At 47.9% G+C, this 21,129-nt stretch overlaps 1 protein-coding gene across 2 annotated transcripts in view; it reads right to left on the bottom strand.

The window, feature by feature from the left end:
- Nucleotides 1–1,250: 1,250 nt before the first annotated feature.
- GLI2 (GLI family zinc finger 2) overlaps nt 1,251–21,129 on the bottom strand; it is a 146,152-nt gene continuing 126,273 nt past the window's right edge. For both annotated transcript variants that reach the window (XM_074144877.1, XM_074144876.1), the window contains 5 exons: nt 19,356–19,505; nt 15,653–15,817; nt 10,883–11,164; nt 7,440–7,776; nt 1,251–6,408 (listed from right to left, as the gene is read on the bottom strand). In XM_074144877.1, the coding sequence (XP_074000978.1) occupies nt 4,058–6,408; nt 7,440–7,776; nt 10,883–11,164; nt 15,653–15,817; nt 19,356–19,505 (3,285 nt within the window). In that variant the 3' untranslated portion in view covers nt 1,251–4,057. The remainder of the gene's footprint in view (nt 6,409–7,439; nt 7,777–10,882; nt 11,165–15,652; nt 15,818–19,355; nt 19,506–21,129) is intronic.

Here is a 21,129-nt window from a genome sequence, read left to right on the forward strand (position 1 = left end):
AATGGATTTGCGGACTAACAGGATCATTAACACGTTAATCAACATTGTGTTCACTGGCTCAACCTCAGACTGTGCTGAGGGTGACTAGATTGGTGCAAGAGAATTGTAGGAGCATAGGATTCATCTCACTCTGCTGGAGAAGGTATATAATCTAAGCTGCCTACATGGTGTCTCCCTGTAATCAACAAGGTGAGTGATAGACGTCTTCCAAAGGAAAATCAACCCCATCCTATGCATCTAAAACAGCAAAGATTAATTTTGTCTTGGGATATACCAATCTCTTGCTGTGGACTATGAGGGAACCCAATAGTAGGGTGAGGATTTGTCCCAAACTTACCTGATTCTACCAGTTGACTCAGCAGGGATCCTGCATGGAGGAAGGCCATCCCCTTCAGTTGCTTCTGCATAAAACTGCTGGTTCATTTGCACCAGGTGCCATGACTAGCTCACTGGCCAACTGCTTTGCTCAATAGCTTACTTCATTCAACTCATCACTGTGCCCTTAACGATCACCTGTGAACAGCTTCCCCACCCTCCCTTAAAGCTCTAGCCCTGCCCACACCAACCCACCTCTATGAAACCAAGCTGAAAATCAGTCTCTTGAGTGGCTGAGCTAACTCTTGCTGCAGTCGAATGAGATCTTTCTCATCAATGGGCTGGACCACCTTCTGACTGGATCACGACCCATGTGTCTGTTGCTCACCAGATCGTTACTTTCCATCACATACGTCATGGAGAGATTAATTTCTCCTTTCTTCAAACTCAATATTCAACTAGTTGCTGACATGGCCCATCACAGCTCTACTGATCTGTCTCCTTTTGGACACTGACAAAGATGGTTAACAAACCATTTTTCCATGAATCTTCTAGTTGCCAAATTTCTCCAGCCCATGCTTTGAGCCCTTCTCCTGTGCTGTCCCCTGCTGCACTGTCATCCTCCTTCAAAACACCTCTGCCAAAGGTGTTCAAACACCTCATCTGCCAAGAGGCCAATGAAGGCCACCTGGGCAGCATGGCGGTGCTTGCAGCAGCACCCCAGCTTCACTGCCTCTCTTTCTGCCACCTTCATCCCATTGCTGACTGGAAGTTCTTCAAGGCAAGGCAGTGACTTACACACCAGGCCCATCTAGCTCCTCAGCAGCTGTTCCCAAGCACTGCCAGAGTCCAATCGACCGCGTTGATGTGGCAATGACAAACCAAGACCAACCACCATTACCAATAAAAAGCATTAACAACAGGCACAAGGAATTATGAAAAAAATTACTTTTTAATGTACAAAAGGTTTATATACAGGTTCAGCATGTTACCTCCGTTCTTATGATGTAGAAAACAGCTAAAAATGTTCTTAAGATACAAATTTGACAGAACAATTCACCTACAGTACTTTTAGTAATGATGTCTTCTATACATAATATATACAGTGCTGGAATGGTTATTATAATACTTTTTCAGTAAATGAAGGAAGACCACCAATGGAAAGTCTGAGAAATCTCAAGTCATTGGAGATTTGGTTTTGCTTTTGTATTTGATCTTTTTCTAATGAGATATCTGTGAAGAGGGACTCAGTAGCCATCGTTGCCCTACGCAGCTGTTGAAAAAAACCGATTAGTAGTTGAAGGACACACGAAAGCCTGATCCATCTCTGCACAAGGGATGCCCAGTTGTACTCCAAGCATCCAAGGACAACATACAATGTCCTAAAATATGTGCTGCCCTCTTTTCATAAATGCAAAGGCAAGGGCAAGGTCAGTAACTGCAGGAGAATATATACAGCAGACTATAAAACAATCCCTTTAAACACAACTTTCACAGGAGACACAAATAAACAGCCAGGCACCTTGCTTTGCTTTCCTGTCCTCATGCAACCTGAACATCAGCAGGAGCCACGGGGGCCTCAAGGGGTGAAGAGCGTCCTGTGCACACCCTCTGCATTTGGGATGAGGATGGGTGAGACCACAGGATGCTGAGCAGCACCTCCCTGCACCAGCCGTACCCAGGGCTACCTGGCAGCAGGGCTGTACCAACGCACCACGTCCAAGCACGGCTGCTGGTGTATCTGATATCACAAAGTTTGCCTGAAGGCAACATGTGGCATTTTCATGCCAGCCTTGGTCATGTTGGGAACAGAGACCCTGACATCTGTTTGTGCAAAACGAAGGCAGGGACACCAGAAAGCACCTTTATAGAGCCACCTCTGTCCCATGCAGGGGTCGGAGTTGGACACAGGTGAGAACATCACATCGATACGAGGGAGAGAGGGCAGATGGGAAGGAGAGAGTGAAGCTCTGCAGATGCTTGTCTGGTCACACTATGAGAACTTGGGAGGATGTCACATTTGGCCCTTGCCCTTCGACATACTGGGTACAAAGTATATGGTGCTATGAGAGCAGGATAAGGAGAGTTGTCCTTATCCAACACAATCAGAAATTAAGCAAGGCCTCCTGCCCAAGCACATGCACCCCACCACTTTTACCCTTTTGTCTAATGACAGTAAAAATAAATAATGCAACAAAGATTGACTTCAGTGCCAGGTGGGACCAGCCTGGAAACAGCCAATTGTTATTATAAGCAGTTATATTTTGGTGGAGGATTTGGCTTTGGGAGGCCCTGCTGCTCCCATCTCTTCCCAAGGATGTTTCCAAGAGATTCTCACTGACTGAGCTACTATTTTGACTCAAATACCTGCTTTGAGACTATCCAGATATTTGCCTATGCTGTAGGGCTGCAGGTGCAGCACTGAATTGAACCAGGCTGGGTACAAAAGAGTAGCTATATACTGTAGCACAAAGCATTAGCCAAACTGATGCCCTGGGTTGTCCCTGGTATATTTTTTGGATACAGCAGCTCTTTTCATGCTGACCAAGGCTGTGGGACACGTTAATGCAGCACTGGGTACATGCCAACAAGCCTTCTGGCAGGGTGTATTAGCTCACACTTATGACACAGACGAACACTGGGCAAATAAACCAGCTCCCACAACGCTGCCACAGTGCAGACTGGGCTGAACGGTTCATAAAACTCTTTCCATCATCACCACTTTTTGAATGTGAGCACCTTAGCATGGAAAACCCAACAGAAAGAGAAGCCGCTGCAAAGCCGCACGGGGGTATGCTAATGCGTGCTTCAGAAACCTGACATTAAAGATGCTCCTGCAGAAAGTCACTGCGCTCAGAGGGCGCAAAGTTATGCGTGTGTGTCAGTCTGCACACTGGAGCCTTCCTGCCACGGGGGATTATTTCCCAGTGATTGCTGTTCCCAGGCCTCTGCTCCACTCTGCACATGATATAAACCATGTTGTAAACACATCTGATCAAAGTGTGCATTCACCTTTTATGTGTCTCATCAATGTGTCTTTCCAACGTTTTCTCAGAAACACCACTATGTTTTTATAAATGTACATTTTATATACGCTTCTGGCAATACACTATATTTGATTTTTAAAGGAAGAGAGGCCTTGGCTACTTAACACGAAAGCATGGTAAGGCACTTTGCTGATAAGCCATTTGAAATCAACGCTCTTTGCAAGGTACAAAGGTATTTACGGTATAAAACAATACTGCTGGCAGAGGGCTTGTTTGGAGACGTAACTAAAGCCTACTCTCATCAGAGCAGAATACATAGTATGGCTTTTATTCTGATCAAAACCGCATCCTCCCATTTCTTTCTGGGGCGGGTTGAAAATGGAATTTTTTGCGAATGTAACTAACGGAAAATGATGGGGAGTGCTATTTACAAGGCTGCCGGGGAGGGAGGGTTTCATCTCTAACCACGCTCATGCAGTCTCCTAGCTTGGTGGTGACACTGTTCAGTGCTCTGGGTAACCAAGCCAAAAAATAACACTAGAGGTGCACCATGAGGTGCTGAACTGCCTGGATATAGTTTACATAGTTCTGTACAGAAGCTTTTTAAAATTTTCATTTTGTATCCCTTTAATGTATTTAATACTCATAAAAAAAAAAAATCTACTCTATTGAAACAGATTATTTTTCAAAAGCACATTCATTAAACTGCTTCACACACAGCCCCTTGGATAGCGCTAAGGCCTTGTGCTTTACTGTTATGACATCATGTTTAGAAATTTACTCTCTTCTGCCAGCGTGGTTAGCATGGAGCTCATATCGCCTATTGCCATATTGCTTATTCCCGCAGGAATGGTGGGCAGTGTGAGAGAGTTTCGTGGAGTCGTCAGGCGAGAGGAATTCTGGGAGAGGTTCTGCAGGATGCTGGGGCTCAGGGTTCCCGACATCAGGCTCGAATGGTCCCCATCGTCCATGATGGCATCAAAATCTATCTGGGGTGGCTCAAGACCTTGCGAGTCCACCGTGCTGGACACCTGGTTGGCCCCCGGGGAAGGCAGGGCGGCCGGCTTGCCATTCAGCGCGCACTGCTGCTGTCTCACCCGGCAGTCCGCGTGGTTATCGAAGCTGCTGTTCTGTTCGTACATGTGGATTTGACCATAATAGTACATCAAATTGTTTTCCCTGGTGCCGTCTGCACACTGTTGGGTCGGTGCCGGCAACATGTCGCTGGTTCTTTTATGTGCGGCCTCTGCCACCTCCTGGCCCGGGCTGATGGTGTTTGTAGGGTGGGGAGTTCTCATGTAGCCCAGCTGCTGGACGGTGCGGAGGCCTCGGGATCTGCTGGCCGGGCTCGGCTCAGGCGGAGGACGAGGCTGGACCATGCCGGATGGATATGCCTGCGTGGCTGAGCCCATCATGCTCTGCTGAGGCTCAAAGCTGGGCTGGTTGGAGGTCATGATGGGCTGATGAAAGGCCTCCTGAGCCATGGGGAAGTTCAGGTGGGTCGGCTGAGATGAGTAGTTCTGCTGACTTGGTTCGTGCATGACCTGGCCCAGCATCGTGCGCTCACTGTTGCTGCCGACCATTAAAGAAGGGTCAGTCACCATGTCCATTGGCTGAGGGTGAAGGTGGGGTCCCGACTTCGCTGCCATGTTGCTACAAGAAGGAGAGATCTGATTGGGGTTGCCACTGATTGCACTGGGGCTCAGCATCTGATGAGGTTGGTTATACCCCGTGTGCAAGCCCAGATCGGGGTTCATACCGGGGCCTAGGCTCATCGGCTGCTGCCGCAGCTGCATACAGTTTAGCCTCTGCCCATCCATGCCCACATTTCTTTGCATAAAGCTCTGCTGTGTTACGTTCATATTGTTCTCTGGCAGCTGCATCTGCTGCTGGTTGTAGTTCTGGTACTGACCAAAGTTCTGCTTCTGCTGGACAACTGCTAAGTTCCCCTGTGAAAACTGCTGCTTCGACTGGTTGGACATCATATCAACCGTACCCGAGCTAACTTCGTTCCACTGGACGGGCATGTTATTTTTATTCATGTCTGAGGAAGCATCAAAACTCATGGGACACTCTGCCATCATGGGTCCCAAGTGGCTCATGCTCGCCTCAGCCACTGCCATCCTGCGCTGGCCAGGCAAGGCTGGAGGCTGTAGCTTCCCACTTCCCTGGAAGCTCGCCATCTCATTGCTGTACCCCATGGAAGTGCTCTCGGCTGCTGTCCCATTGCTCTGGGATTTGATGTACTGCACCACGTCATCTGGCAGCATAATGTCATCATCTCCAACAGGTGCCTCTGCCTCGCCGGACATGGCCTCCATGGCAATGTTTTCGCTGATGCTCAGTGGCCGAGGTGAATAGGTGTGCCGGGGGAGGCTCCCATCTGAGCGACCATAGCTCTGGAGGCCGAAATTCCTCCTGTCCTGTGGAGGATGGAAGGGGTTCATGTTGTTGGTGCTGTTGAAGCGGTGAACTCGTGGGAGGGCCTGGGGCTCTCCAGCAGGTCTCCTCACTGGGTCGCTCGCCCGCCTGGTGCAGTTGCCCGGCACCTCGTGGGGAAATGTTGCAGCTGACGGGTAGCCATAGGTGTTACCATCACTGCAACGCCTGGGACCTGGTGGGAGGCGGATGGAGGGCAAGGTGGGGTCTGGTCCATCCATAAGTGAGATCCTGTTCTTCAGGGTCATCCTCTCCATGTTCGGCAGGGGAGTCGGAGGAGGGCCCCCTGTGGCAGCAGCATACTTGGCTTTCAGCCTGTAGTGCTGAGCTGGCGTGAGGTTCAGCAGACCCGGCATCCCACTGCACTGGCTTGCCTCGCTCGACCGACGGGAGGCATCCGTCGAAATTGGGTCATAGGAGTCAGCAGAGCTCGTGTTGTTGGGACGGTGCCCGAGCTGAGAAGCCTCGCTGGAACGGCGGCTGGAGAAGTATGGGGAGATCCCTGATGATCTGCGGCTGACGGTGTAGGCGGAGCTGATGGTGCTTGTCGTACTATCACGGCGCTCGTTGAGTTGGTTCAGCATCGTAACCTCATTGACAGACAGCTCCATTATTCTGGGATTAGGCAGCGTAGCAGAAGAACCACCACTATTTTCTAGAATAGAGCCTAAGAAAAAGGTTGCAGAGCAGGAAAAGGTTTGGTTAGCTGAGAAATTTCACTTGGCAGTGTTCTTGGTGCCAGAATACAGACACACAGAGCCACCCCCAAATACTTTACAGGAACAATAATGAATTTGCTGCCAGTGAATTCGAAGCTTCATCTCCAGCTCTGTGTCCATGCACAAAGAGCAAGAAGGATGGAGAGAGAAGACAAGAAGTCTCTGCTGCAGCGTTCTTTGCAATGTGTACCCCACTGATGCTCACCTGCTGAGGAAGTGCCTCCATGTTGGAAAAAAGTAGGACTGGTGTGAACAGTGCCACGGGGACAGCACGTAGCTACAACCACAGCTGCTCCCTGGGACAGATGCACACCAGTCAGGGACAGAAGGCTGAGCACACAAAAGTTGATACTCAAAGGCTGTTCCCAGAGTAAACCAAGCAGCTTTAATATACTAAACCCTGAGGTACAGTACAACCCAGGCCCTTTGCCTTGGGACTTCCTGGGAAAGTTAGAGAAGAACTGAAGGGATTATAACGCGGCCTTTATCAGGAATCCCCAGCCAGCAGAAAACTAGCATATGAAGCTGTAGGCAATAACCAGGAGCTCTCAAAGTGACAAAAGGCCTATCAGAGCAAGATCAAGGATGAAGAGCTTGTCTATACTGCTGCTGCACTCCAGCAATCTCCCTGGTGGCACATCAGCCCTTGAGGAATTGTTATGGCTGGAACAAACCCAAGCAGTCTTGCAGCTGCCACTGGGACAGTGAAGACAACTGTGGCTAGCTCTCGGGCAGACCCAGGGACAGGAAGGACACCATCTCTTCTGCGTCCTTTCTAGCTCTGTAGCACTGAGCATCTGGGTTACTGTTGCACATCACCAGATGGCTGTGTTTACACCCAGGCCCTCCATTTTACCTGACATCTCTATTCATCAAGGGCTGACTCAGGGGCAATAACAAATGATCCTCCTCCAGGGCAGACTGTTGGTTATGAAACCAGAGTCAAACTCTGGAGGGTTCCTACAGGCCTAGGGCTTACCGTTTCCTGAGATGGGAGGCAGCTTGGTGTTTCTGGCTTGTGGAGCTGGGCTCACCCATGAGCAGGAATCCTTAACTGTCTTGAGTTTCTCTTTCTTGAGCTGTTCAAGCCGTTGCATCGTCGTCATGTGTTTCCTTAGCTGCAGGCTGACTGTCGAATTACCAGATGAGACCGTTGAGTCCACAACAGGAGCGTTGTCATCCAACGCCGTCAGATCTCCCAGACTTCCGCCGCTGTGCATGTTCATTTCTACTCCACTGTCATTGTTGTTGGTGCTGCCAAGGGGTGATGGCTCACTGCTGCACGACGACTGGCCACCAGGACTGGACTGACACATCTTGGGGAAGGAAAAGAGGAGGAGTTGGGCAGGTGGAAACATGGGTGGAAAGAAACCAGGAGCCCAACATCCCCAGTGAGCTCCACATATTTGGCCCTATCCCAGGCTCTCCCCTCTCTTGTTACCCTTCCCTGCTGCAAGATCTCAGCTCTAAAGAGGGCAGGGGCACCTTCCCTAGAGGGGGAGGGCAGGGCAGCACTCCAGAGCTGGAAAAACTATGGAACATTCAACTGGAGCATGGAGAGAAACTAAATGCTGTTCCTCCAAAAGATTAAAGATGGATGCTTCTTGAAGAAAAGCATCACATTAGCTGGTTTTGTAAGGTGTATTGCAGCAAGCACTGGCTTATCTAACATAGGATCAAGGCCTAAGTATTTCAGACACAACATATTTCTGTCTTTAAAATACCCTAACGTATAATTAGGTTAGCTGACAAACTTCCCAGCCAGATAAAAACCTGGTTCACTGTTTGCAAACTCCCACTTGCAGATAAGGCAGATAAGCACCATAAATATTTATTTTATTTACATTAGGAATTGCATTTCACATTCAGTAGTTTGTTTGCAGCAGACACTGAATGGTCTGAACTTGCTATGAGGTAGCTGTTGCTGCTACCAGACAGGATGCCTGGTTTCTCTGCTCCAGGCCCATGCTCCAGCAACTGTCAGAAATGGAGTGCTGAAAAGGCAATGTATTTTGCCCCAGGCCTAGGTGGGAGCGCAGGGTGATGCAGTGTTCTACTTTGCTCCTTAGCAGCCCTCATGGGCAGGGCTGACTGGCTCTGGTGGCCTCACTGCCCTTCAATCCGGATGATGGAGATTGCAGTCCCAGGATTTAATGGCAAGTTGTGATGCTGGGAGAAAGGAGGCAAAGGGAATCCTCAAGCACTGCACCCTCTCCCTTTCTGCACTCAAGCAAATATCCCCTGTCCCTCCCCATTGCTCTGCATGCCTCCCTGTCCACCCCACAGGGGTTAGCTGGAGACAGGAGGTCTCAAGGACACCATGCTTTATACAGCTATTTTAATATAAAGGATTTCTTTGCTCACCTTAGTACCGACTGTCCTTAGGAAGGTAGAGTAAGGAAGGGTAAGTGGGAATAAAGAACAGGTTGTTAGGACAAAGATAGCATTAACAGAAAGGACCATGTTAGTAAAAGGAGGAAGAGGGGAGTGCAGAATACAACACAAATCACCAACATCTTCCCCTCTCCTGTACTGCCTCTTCCCTGCCTTCCCTCTTTGCGGCCCCAGATAAAAACTCCACCCCTCTCCATGGGTTTTGGATGAGACTCAAAGATGGGTCAAAACAAGGGACCTGGGAGTGATGGGAACCAGTGAAGTATTTCATCCTTCCCACCACCCTGACCTTAACCAGGAAACAGGAGTTGGACATGGGCCCGCCAGGTCAGATGCCGCCAGTTAGACATGCACGAATGAAGTACGCGGCACTGGACAAGGAGAGCAGAGAAGAACGTCTGACCCGTGGCCCTGCCGCCAGCCAGCCAGCTTGGCTGCAACCCTGGGAGTCCAGAGCCCTAGGAAAACAACCCCACACCTTCAGGAGAAATGCGACGGAGACCAGTGATTGTGTCCATGTTTTCATAGAAAAAAAACCCAAAATACACAGAGGAAGAGTACTGGAGAGAGGTCATTTTGTCCAGTGGTTCTCACACTCAGTTTTTGTAACCCAATACAGACCCTCATCACAGTAAAACTGTTCCTTTAGTCAATTACAGATACTTCGGATGTGAAAATGCTCAATTCCTTCCTACCTAACACATCCCTTAATGTTTTTTAGAAAATCTTTATAGCTCCAGGGCCTATTGTTTCACAGGAATAACAATCTTTTAGCCTGGATTCAAATCAAGAAAAATATATATTTTGGAGCTCACAGTCCTTCAGCTCTAGTGAGAAGTCTGGGGACTATGTGAACACTCTCCTTTGCAGGTGAAGGTCTTTTCTGCTGTACCCAGCCATACCCTGCCCCACTCTGAAGTGGAGCAGCAGACCAGAACTTTGGCTATGAAGGTAAAGAGAAACATCAGATGGCAAAAGTGACTCGTGTGTTGCAATGCTCCATCTCCTCCAGCTGCAGTGGTGTGCTGAGGAGCAGATGGGCTCCCTGCATGGGGTAGAAGAGGCTTGAATGTGTTTGGACCCATTGCTGTACACACCTCGTTAGCACCATAGACCACACTTCTGCCTACTGTGGAGCTGATGTAATGGCCAGAAGGCTGATAAATGGTCTTTGCTTCAGCTGGTGGCCACTCATGGGGTTGTAAAACATGATCATGGTTGACTGCAAGCCTGTAGTCTGTGGATGACAGCCTCACTCTCATGTTTATTCCTGGTTTCACATCCCTGTTCCACCATCCCACTATAATTTTCTGTGGCAGCTGGGAGTTTTGTATTGAACTCGTGTACTCTTGAGCAATCTGCTCTAGCTGACCATGCTTGAGCAGTGAGGTTGGCCTAGATGATCTCAAGAGGTCCCTGCCAACCCCAGTGATTCTGTGCTTCTGTGTACGATGGACAAGACCGAGGAATTGAACTTGCTTTAAGATACCCAACAAAAATAAAACAGCTACTTTTATCCTCACTGGTTTCATCAGGCAGCCCACAACAAAGTTGTGCCAGCAAAACTGCTGTGCAGCAGCAGCCTGGAAAGAAAAACAGTGAAGGGTGCAGGGAAGAGGAGGAGAAAAAAGACTGTTTAAGACAGGATTTCTGCTCCAAGAAGTGTTCATCAATCTGTGTCCTATGGTTGTTGCTCAATTTAAATTGGTGAGGTAGGTCAAGCTCATCTGACCACAACACTCTTGAGTTTTACCCACTTTCACAGCACAGGGAAGCCAAGCTCAACACCGGGCACCACATGGCCCCCATGACTACAAGGGCGGGAATTTGTGATGCTGGGTAGGAAGGTGCAAAATGTACTGGACTGTGCCCTGACCTGCAGTTTCATCTCTGGACTTGAACTCTAGGGTGTTGGCAGGTGAAAGGCAACTGCTTGGAGAGGTTAAATGGCATGCAAATGCTTCACGCCCCCATTGCTTCAGAGAAATTAGGGACCGCGTATTTTCTGCCAAGAGCAACTGCTCTTACCACAGAATTCTCCGTTTTTATCGTTTTGACTTGTAAGCAATCCTCCATGCTCCTCGTGGTGCTGTTGGCCTCGGGGCTCTCCTCTGAAACTTTGCTGCTCTGCTTGGCACTTGCCTCATTGTCCCCATTTTCCTTGAGCGGAGGTGGCCTCGGGTGAACATCATTGCGCTGCTTCTTCGTGACGTGGGCATCAGGCCCGTGCACGGTCTTGACGTGTTTCCTGAGGGAACTGGGGTCCGTGTACCGCTTTGTGCAGCCAGGGATTTTACAGACGTAGGGTTTCTGTCAATACAAGCAAATCTTAGGTTATATTTAGAACAAGCCCAAATATTCCAGGTACAGTGTATGGACCAAGAAAATACAATGAGCATAGCGGCTGGCAGCAGCAAAATGTGGAGCATCTGTTCCGCAGGATTCTGAAAGACTGAGATCTCTAAGATGTGATATATGGGCTGCTGCTGATCCACACAGACCTGGCCAGTCATTTGATGTTGGCTAAACTCCTTGTTTTCAGTTTCTGGATTAAAAGACAGCTAAGGATTCATGAAATACTTTCCTAATATTACTTTCCCATGTATGTATTTGCTCGGGTGGCCACAGGAATGTTTCCTGATTACGGATGGGAGGGAGGTGATGTAGAGGACTGGCCATAACACATTCTCTCTGCTAAGGTGGGGTCTACACCGAGAAAATGTCTGAGACCTTCTGGCTGACGGAATTCCAGCGGAACCAAGCCAGACTGGATTCACCCTACCCAATCTATCATACCGCTCCAGCACCTGTCACCTTGAAATCTGTTATTGTGCAAAACAAACCACAGGCATGCAATGTTTTTTTCAGATGATAGCACTCTAGTCCCGAATTCATGAATCATTGATTGCCACAGGAAAACAAGGCTGAAGCCATGCTTCCGAAAACAGAAGTCAGCAAACAGATACTCTTCTTCTTTTAACTTTTTTTTTTATTGAGTTTCCAATTCCAAAGTGTATTAGCGCTGCAGTTGTTTGAGCTGGTGCTGCTGCGCTGGAAGCTCTGAATTCATCACAAGTTCCACTTTCAGCCTCACAGCTACTCTAAGTACTTTTCTGCCAACGCACTAGGATAGATCCATGAGAAGAAACAGATAGATGTTGTTTGAAGGCTACCCAAAATGACCATTCCTATTCTTCTTTTTTAATCTGTTTTGTAATTTCGTCCAGAAGCTTAAGTGAAAAAATACAGAGGAGTATATATTCTTTGGAGAAAGCCAGTATCATCACATGAAAAACACTGAAAGTCTGTTTTTTATTCAAAAGCATGCTTCCTGACTGATCTTGGCACATCACTTGAACAAACTAAATCCTCGTAACACCCCACTGAGGTAAATATTTAATACATTTTAAAGCTGGGTAAACCAGAGCACAAAAAGTAAACCAGTTTGTTTATAAATCTCATGCAACCTTTCGGACAAGGCATTATAGAAATATTATTGCTGCTATTAAGGCCTATTCTAAAGAACAGAACCCCCACCACACATGCTAAAAACCCCTACATAAATCAGTTAAAGGAGTTTTTGTAAAGATTCTTTAGGCCCAATTGTTCTGATTTTTCAGACACCAGTAATTAGGGTAACAAGATCGCTGTTGCTTAGACAGCAGACACTCCACCTAATGGGGTACAACCATCCTCTCCATCAGGCCATACCTCCTTCATCTGAACTGAGCACAACTGCTGTTCTGTTGGCATGTCTTCATATGTCCCCTGGGTTATCCAGATTCTGACATCCAACGCAGTGTATGCCCTAGCGAAGTCAACAATTTAGATATCTCAGATAGCCTCCCTCCTACTCCCATACACATACAGCATGATACTCCTTCGAGTGGGAGAGCTGGAGAATTCCCCAGGCACTTGGCAGAACTGAATTTCTGCATTTTTCTCTTGTTTAGCTTGAATTGGAGAAAACAGCACTCTGAGCCTTTGGCTGGCCATGACCTCATGCCACTCTTGTGTAAGCACTGGAGAGCGGTCATAGGATGAAAACCCTTTTCCCAGGAGTAACTTTGAAGGTATGCCTTAAAGGGATTCAAATAGTCACTGAAAGTTTAAAATGAAGTAGTAGTGCACGTGACATTTCAACAATCAAACAAAAGCCAGTGTAGTAATATATACCCAGCCTTGAACTTCAGCATGTTTGGACCATACACCTACATCCTGTCACACAATGATGGAGACAAATACAGGGAATCTGGAACTTCCCCCTTAGAGGAGACATGGATGACTAATTCTGAAACTGTGGTGTATCGCACATAAACACTGCAAACAGAGGAAAATATTTAGTAGGTAGCTAGAAACCACAATAGAGTTACCAATGGGTAATGGGAAATATTCATGGCCACAAACTCCTGCTTTGCATCTATGTGGTTCTGCGAGCCAAGGTCTCAATCCAGTTTGCTAACCCACTGGTTATGGCCATAACTGGTTGCAGGACCCTCATCTGGGTCTTCTGCCCAACACAATGAGCTTTGCCATGAGGGATGTCACCTGTTGCAAAGGATCATGTTATACCTTTCTCAAAAAGAGGGTTTCAAATATATGGCCCAGAGAGCCATTATATGTAGCCCACAGATGTCCAACAAGTCTTGGGGTATGCCTGTGTTCCATCAAGGGGGGTTGAACAGCAGTTTGGGAGTGAGCATGATTGCAAAATGTAAGATCATGCAGTGCCATGTAGTTCCCTTGGTAAGGCTCAGCTGGTCTGGTACAAATCCTCCACTAGTGGCTACACTATTTCTGCACCTGAGAAGGCTTTAGCATCCTCCAGGGGAAGTAAGAGCAGAGGATAAAATCCCTATCTGTTATTCGAGTCTTTAATTTGTGTTGTTGGATGCAGCCTGTGCCAAGTGTCAGGATACTAGATCAGAGTCCACCATAGACAAGGAGTTGGAGGCTCCTGTCCTACAGCCTCACCTTCTTGCACAATGGGAACCCAAAGGAGCAAGACCTTCAAGTGTGTCCAAGCTCTGCTCAGACGAAGTGAGGAGTCATCCCAGATCCAGTGCAGTTCCTGATCTGGATCACTTGGGAAACTGAACCCATCAAAGAAATCAAAGAAATGACATTTAATAACACAGCCAAAGCCAAAGTTCCACATGTAAGAACACGGGACACCATCTGGCCCAACAGAATGGAAACTCTGCCTGCCTAAGAGGGATCCTGGAAAAGCTCTAGGCATACGAACTAAAATGATCTAAGCGCAAAAAGTAGCTCACATACTGCTTCAGCGTGCCCAAACTGGGCAGACTGAGTATGTATCCAGCACTGAAAGTTGTACCAGCAGTCTTGATCATCCACATGAGAATCCTTAGGGATGGAAGAGAGATGCAAACTTGATTTAAGGTCATGAAAAAATGCTGCAGTAATGGGAATCTTCGGTGGCTTGATTGACTTATTTAGTTTATGAGAAAACATGGAGAGTGACTTAACACTGTAGTGTTATGAGGTGTTAATAGCAACAACAAAAGGGACATTGGATCCAGCACTGGAGGAAGGCAGAGAAAACACCCAGGGCTGGAAAACAAGTAGCTTCTAATACCTGAAATGTGAGATTAACTCAGGACTGCCTACCTTTCTGGGGAAGAAGCTTTAACAGAGAGCAAATGATGCTTTAGTCAAACACCAGTTACTGGGAATGCAGGTTGCTGAGCAGACCAGAGGTTGTATGTCTCATTGGTCTCTCTTGGCCCCAAGGTCAGTGTAGCCTTAAATCAAGCCCAAACTACTAAGTGCCAGTGTGGATATAGGTTAATTTTAACCTGTGTCCTGCTGGAGAAGCGGCTCACTGGTGAAGGACAATGCTGATGTTTGGGTTCACACCCAAACCAATTCAAATAACACTGGGATCCAGGTCATTCATTGTGTCCGTCTCAGCATCACATAGCACGGAAGGGTATCCTAGACTTTGAGTCCTTATTCTGACTCCAACAGAATCTCTGAAACCTACAGAGCTTTGGTTATCACTGACTCATATTAAGCCAGAGAGAGAAATACTCCAAACAAGCCCTTTGTAGACACAGCATCATTTCAAAAAGCTGTCATCTGTGGCAATTGCGTTCCATTCTCCAATAGTCTATATTTAACTGTTGCAAATTAGGCTGCAGACTGAATTCTTCATGGCTGCAAACACTATTAGAACTTTGGAGTGTTGTTTTTAGTTCCCCTGTCAGCTAATTAGTGGTAATATAAATTTCAATCGTCGGCCGTGGTTGATTGCAACAGACCATCACATGCGTTACAATAAAGGCAATTTCCTCTGCTCCCCAACTACTAATAGTGGATCTTAATTAGCCAAGGTTAACAAAGCATTGCATTGTGCTCTATCATTGTACATCAAACGATGGAGAGAGTATTATTTCCAGAGCGTCAGGATCCAGGGTAGCTGTTATACTACTGCAAGTCTGCTACACAGTAATATTAAACACCACATGCACAATTGTACAATCCTATTTGCGCTATTAAAAATTATAAATTTGGAAAATGTGTGCTTTAATTTCCAAAACCGATTAAAAAGTTTGCATACTTTAACATCTGTTTATGATTTCAAACATGGATTTCATAAATATAAAGCTAATGTGGTCTGGCTCTCCAGCAAAATAAATCCCATTAAAAAATAAGAAAAACCTCTCATTACACTAGGTTTCTTTTTACATGAGTCCAGCACGTAAAGTGTATGTTTATTGTCAGCAAAATTAAAAAAAAAATTCCTCCGTTGAGCTGTGGTGAGCCCAGGCTTACCTCATTGGAATGTGTCCTGTTCTGGTGCTTGGCTCTGTCCGAGGCATTGGAAAAGGCTTTATTGCAGCCTTCGTGTTCACAGACATAGGGTTTTTCTCCAGTATGGGACCTCAGGTGTGTCTTTAAGTTCTCCAGGCGGGAATAGGCTTTGGAGCAACCCTCAAACTAAAATAAAAAAACACAAGAGGAGTGATTAATTAACCAGAAAAATTTGATTTTCCCCTGCCTAAACCCTTCTCATCTGTTTCTCATTCTTCCTTTTTTTCTTGCCTTTAAAGGGCTTGTGTTTTAGGGAACAACATCTACTTTGTTGGGAGAATTCACTTCCCTAGGCAGGCTGAGAGTTTCAGCAGTGACTCATATTTAAGGTGCTGCTCCTTGTCGGGTACCCACCTGACATTTCAACAAGAGACTCTTTTTTCCAGTAGGGTTGAACACCTCTCCACTCCTCCCAGGGCTCTCTTAGCCCCTCCTGCCATCCCTCTGTAGCTAACACACTCAGAAACAGAGGCCCTCTCCTTCCTACTCAGAGAACTGACGGCTTCTTGACAGTTTGTCCAGCCTAGCAACTTCACCAGCACCAGCGCTGGAAAGGCCAGACCATTCTCTAACACACAAGCAGAAATCTAGCATGCTTTGAAGTTTCCCAAATTACAGCTTGGGTCTACTCTTGGAGGATGCTGTGGTCAGGCTGTCTGACATTAACAGTTTAAAAAACAAGACTCTCAGTCTTGAAGACAGATGGATATTTGGATGACAAAACAGGCCAGGAACCTTCCTCCTGGGAGGAAACCAGCTGCCCACACAATGAGAAGGAGCAGCTTGGGAGACATGGTGAGGCTTCGGGTGATGTAAGTCCTGCCGCCCTCCACTCTGACTGGGCTGGAGGCTTCTCCCTGCACCTGCCCCGTCAGCAGCATGAGAGGATTTCACCTCAAACCAAGGAGGCCGTCTTAAATGTTCTTTGAAAAAACAAGTGGAACGTACAAACACTGGAAGAGGTTTTAAGGAACGCAAGGCTCCCTTCCAAATTCTAGCTAAATGCTGTACTCACTGTTCAGCTGGGAGCATTGTCAAGCCCATGCTGCACTTCCTATGCAAGCATCTTAAAACACACTTTAAATTTCAACAAGTAGCCCCTCCTGTTGTAATGTATGCAAGCTGCAAGGTGTTGTATTTTAGTTAGATCACTTAAACGTCTCTACAAGTTCAGTCCAGATGTGACAGGACTTCACATTGCTATGTTTGAGTCTTGGCCAGTGAAGAAACCGGTGTTGCAGCAGGACAGGTCATGCCACAGCTCTGTGTCTGATTTCCCTGTGGGCAGCAGAACGGTTCCACGTGTCCAGAGATCTGGCCCTTTTGGGCAGAAGCCAAAGGCTGCTGTGTGCAATAGCAACATTACCCATCTCCTTGTGCTCCACGGGCATAGGACTTGCCTGCACTGCTAAGGAGCAAGGCGAATAAGCAGCTTGTGAAACCCATGAAGCACATAGGCACAGGCTGATCCCATATAACTGTTGTGCTGGAAAAAAAGTAGGGTTACTTAAGCTTCCCTTTAAGGTCTGCCATAGGGATAGTGAATATAAGGCAAACTTGCTCTGCTCTCTTGAGATATCCACGTCTCTTCAAGGACAGTAGAAGCATCTCGAAAGAGCTGATTCCTTCCACAGCTTTGTCAGGATGAGATGGATCCATTTCCCCTTCCTCAGACAACTTTCATTAGCCCATTTGGCCCATAGAACATGCTGCAACTTTGAGGTAGCACAGTATATTCCTTTCTTCTCTTGCCCTGTGCAAAGTCCTTTACAACTCAAGTCACTTATGGTTATTGAAATACATCATTCCATTTGCTGGAAAACAAAGGGAACTCAGCACGAGGCAACTCATGTGTCCATTCTGATTTTGCTGGATACTGACACAAAAATGCAGTTATTAAGACCAAAAGTACTGAGGCCACATTTTCAAATAAGAGCTTCTCAGCAAAGCAGCCTGTGCATGTTCAAAGCATTTGTTCCCACTCTTACGTGTGGATTTGATTATGTCAGTGGGAGTTCTGGCTGTCATCTGTTGAAATAATCCTTGACCGAATCCCAGGCTGCAATTGGGCTCATCTGTAGCTTTATGTACACCGCAAACTTCTTGTCTGAAACAAATGGCACTTTGAAAAATCACTGCCAGATTTGGACATGGAATGCTCTGCCACAGAAAGGCACCCAGAGCTGCCATGTATCCCAGGCAATTGGAAACTGGTGGTACTCCAGTTCGGGGAGAGTTGCTGTGACATATCACACATGGGGGGACTGCAGTTCTCCAGCAGGCAGAGAAGGACTTGAGACTTGAACACACACAGCCTTTCCTTTGCTCCGGTGCAACACAACTGAGGCTTGAAAGAGGCAGGATTGTGCAGCGGTGCTTTTTCCTGCTCCATTACAGCACTGAAGAGGATGCAGTCCCTGCTGCTTTTTGTCTTCTAAGTCCCTCTACCTGCAAGGGCAGGGCTAGACTTTCCCTCACCGCTCACTTCGTAGCACACTGACGATCAATATTCCTTGATACTTTTAAGGAAGATTGGTAAAGCACTACAACTGGGCAAAGTGCTTTAGAAGATTAAAACAAAGGACATGGCCCTGTGCCCCGGGGAGCTTATGCTCTAAATTAAATGAACACAGGGCTAGAAGATTGATAAAGGAGTCATGCAGAAAGCAAATCATACATATCCTAATATTTGTAAGCAGGAGCTGGGGCAGAGCCAGAGAGGGAGCAGGGCTGGAAGTGACTAATGGAGCAGAAGAGGAGGAAGATACGGGAGGAGGGCTCAGACATCTGCTGAGCAGAAAGACTCATCCCCGAGACTCTGGGGAGAGGAACGGCATAATGCTGACAGCGGAGGAGGTATGAAAAACTAGCAGGAGAAGGCAGGGAGCAGAGGATATCAAAAGACAAGAACAGACCTTTGGGAGGAAAAAGGGATGAAGCATATATGGAGAGAGATGGTGAACACCTAGTGGCCAGAGCTACTGAACTCCACAGTTTCACTCTTGTGACTCCCATCAAGGCATCCTTCACTGCCCCATGTCAGCGAGCAGTGTGGTGGGAGACTCCATGTGTGAGAGCAGATATAGTCTTTGATATCTTGAAGTTGAGGAGGAGGTGAGCACAGCTCTTCCAATGTGCTAGATGAGCCTGCACCCACAGGGCTGAGACACAAAATAGCATCCCAAGCTCTTCCTCAGGCAATATTTAACACTAGGCACAGTGCTCCTTGCATGCAGGAGGTCTGGGGACTGAGCTCCTCTTGGGGTTTAAACACCCAAGGGTTGATCTCACCTCTGGATTAAGAGAACAGAGGCAGGAGGTGTTTGCCCAGCTCCCCAGGCTGGAAGGAGGTTTGTGTGCATGCTTGGGTACGTGGGTGAGGGAAACTTGCAGCCCCAGCAGCAGTACTGGATGATGCTGAGTTAACCATGACCAGCGTTAGGTGGTTTCCCACAGTGTGGGGCCTTGTCCCCAGGATGCAACCTGCAAGTACCTATAACCCAGACACAGAGAGCTGGACTGGCCCTGAGCTGGGTGCCTGCAGGTACCCTGGGAGAGCCCTGCTTGAAGCCATGCCTGCATCCGCACACACATCTGTGTGACCACCAAAGTCCGGTGTCCCACTTGCCAAGGTGAGATGCACCACATGTCCCTGCCAGCTCACCGTGCACTTGTGTGGCTTCTCTCCGGTGTGCCTTCGCATGTGCACCACCAACATGTACTGAGCCTTGAAGGGCTTCTGCTCCCGCGTGCAGTCCTGCCAGCGGCAGACAAACTCCTTCTTCTCCCCATGGATGTGATCATTGTTGATATGCTGGTAGGAGAGAAGGGAGAAACAGGTCAATCTTGGAAGAGCTGATGCCAGCAAAGCACCCACAGTGCTCCGAAAGCCAGCCATTCCCTCCCCACTGCTTGTGGTCAGGCATTGCACCTGGGATCCAGGTGCACAGATAACACCAGGGACACAAGAGCCAGCACTGCGGTCTAGTGTGTCCTCCAGGAGAAGGCACTGGGCCCAAAGCAGCTACAAACGGCAGGTTTGCAAAAGCAATGGTGACCCATGGTGCCAGGGAGAGAGGAGCCCTCTCAGTGTCTCCTGAGCTGCCTGATGCCACTGTTGGGGAGGATGACAGAGACATTTTTGTCTCTGTTGAACCCTCCTGTGCCTCATTTATGCAGCTGGGACCCTTTTCTAGGGAGCTGCTGGAGGACAGAGGAGAGGAGAAGACAAGGCTGCTTGCACGCCAGCTTGTATGCTGGCCCTGAGACATCCACCTGCCGTCCAGTGCTGGAGGCTGGCAGGAAATGACAGCATCTGCGAGCTATGCACCAAGGAGAGCTCAGCGGCCTCAATTACTGCTAATTACTCAGGTCCATAAAATCTTGCGCCAGGGTGTTGAAAAGCCAGGCCCAGAACAGTGCCTTCATCCACCCTGGGAGGAAGACGAGGGTCGCTTTTTCCCAGTCTGGGGCAGATGAAGCCCTGCCGAAAATAAACAGAGCCGGAGAACAGCCCGTCGGCAGCGCTGTTCCCGCAGCGGCCTTGTCTCTCTGAATGGGGTCTTGCTGCCAAAAATAATGCCTGTCCTCGCTCCTGTGTTTTCAGCAGACATTCACTGACAGGAAATCCTAAAATAAACCACTTTGGGTTTGGGTTTTGTTTTTTTGTGCTGAGATTTTTTCCAACCCCCGCCTTCGTCCCCCTGGCCAAGGCCAGGCACACATGTTATGGCTCAGAATGAGACTTTTTTGGGGTGGTGAGGCAGCACGAGGACACAAAACCTCATTAAAACAGTCACTGGTCTTCATGGTCCCAGCGAAATCCATCCCCAGCATTTTTCATGCCATGGCCCTGTCTTGGAGAAGGGAAACTGCTCCTTGGGGCACCAGGTCTACCCAGGAGCAAGGAGTGAGGAGCTCAGCTGGTCTGCTGGACACCATGGGTAAACACCAAGAGCCAAAGCTGTGTACTGTCAGGAGGGCCTGGGTTTGGGAGAGGTTTTGTATGGTTTTGGAGCTCAGCTGCCTACAGTTCTGGTTTTATAACATAGCATCAGTGTGATATTTTAGCCTCAGATGGTGGAAATCTAGTGAAGCCCTCAAGAGACCCATGGACGCACTAAACCACATCCAGACCAGGCTGGGAAGATACATCTCCTGGCCCTGTTTGTGTGGGAGTCTGACTTGCAACCAAGACTACACAAGGCAGTGCTAGGAGTGGGTGAGTGCACAGGCTCTCCCTCTGGGTCCTGCTTGGGCCAGAGGAAGACACATTTATGGGAGGGGGACTGTAGCTCCCCTTCAGGCTTATTAACTCACTGTCTGGGCAACATCTGCTTCCCATCACATGGGGGAGGAGCAGTTGCACAACTCACCACACTTCAGCTATGGTTCCATAGCCCCCTACCTGGCTGGAGGCTTTGCTTGGGCTTCTCTCA

The sequence above is a fragment of the Numenius arquata genome, chromosome 3 (assembly GCF_964106895.1).
Source record: "Numenius arquata chromosome 3, bNumArq3.hap1.1, whole genome shotgun sequence".
Lineage (NCBI taxonomy): Eukaryota > Metazoa > Chordata > Aves > Charadriiformes > Scolopacidae > Numenius > Numenius arquata.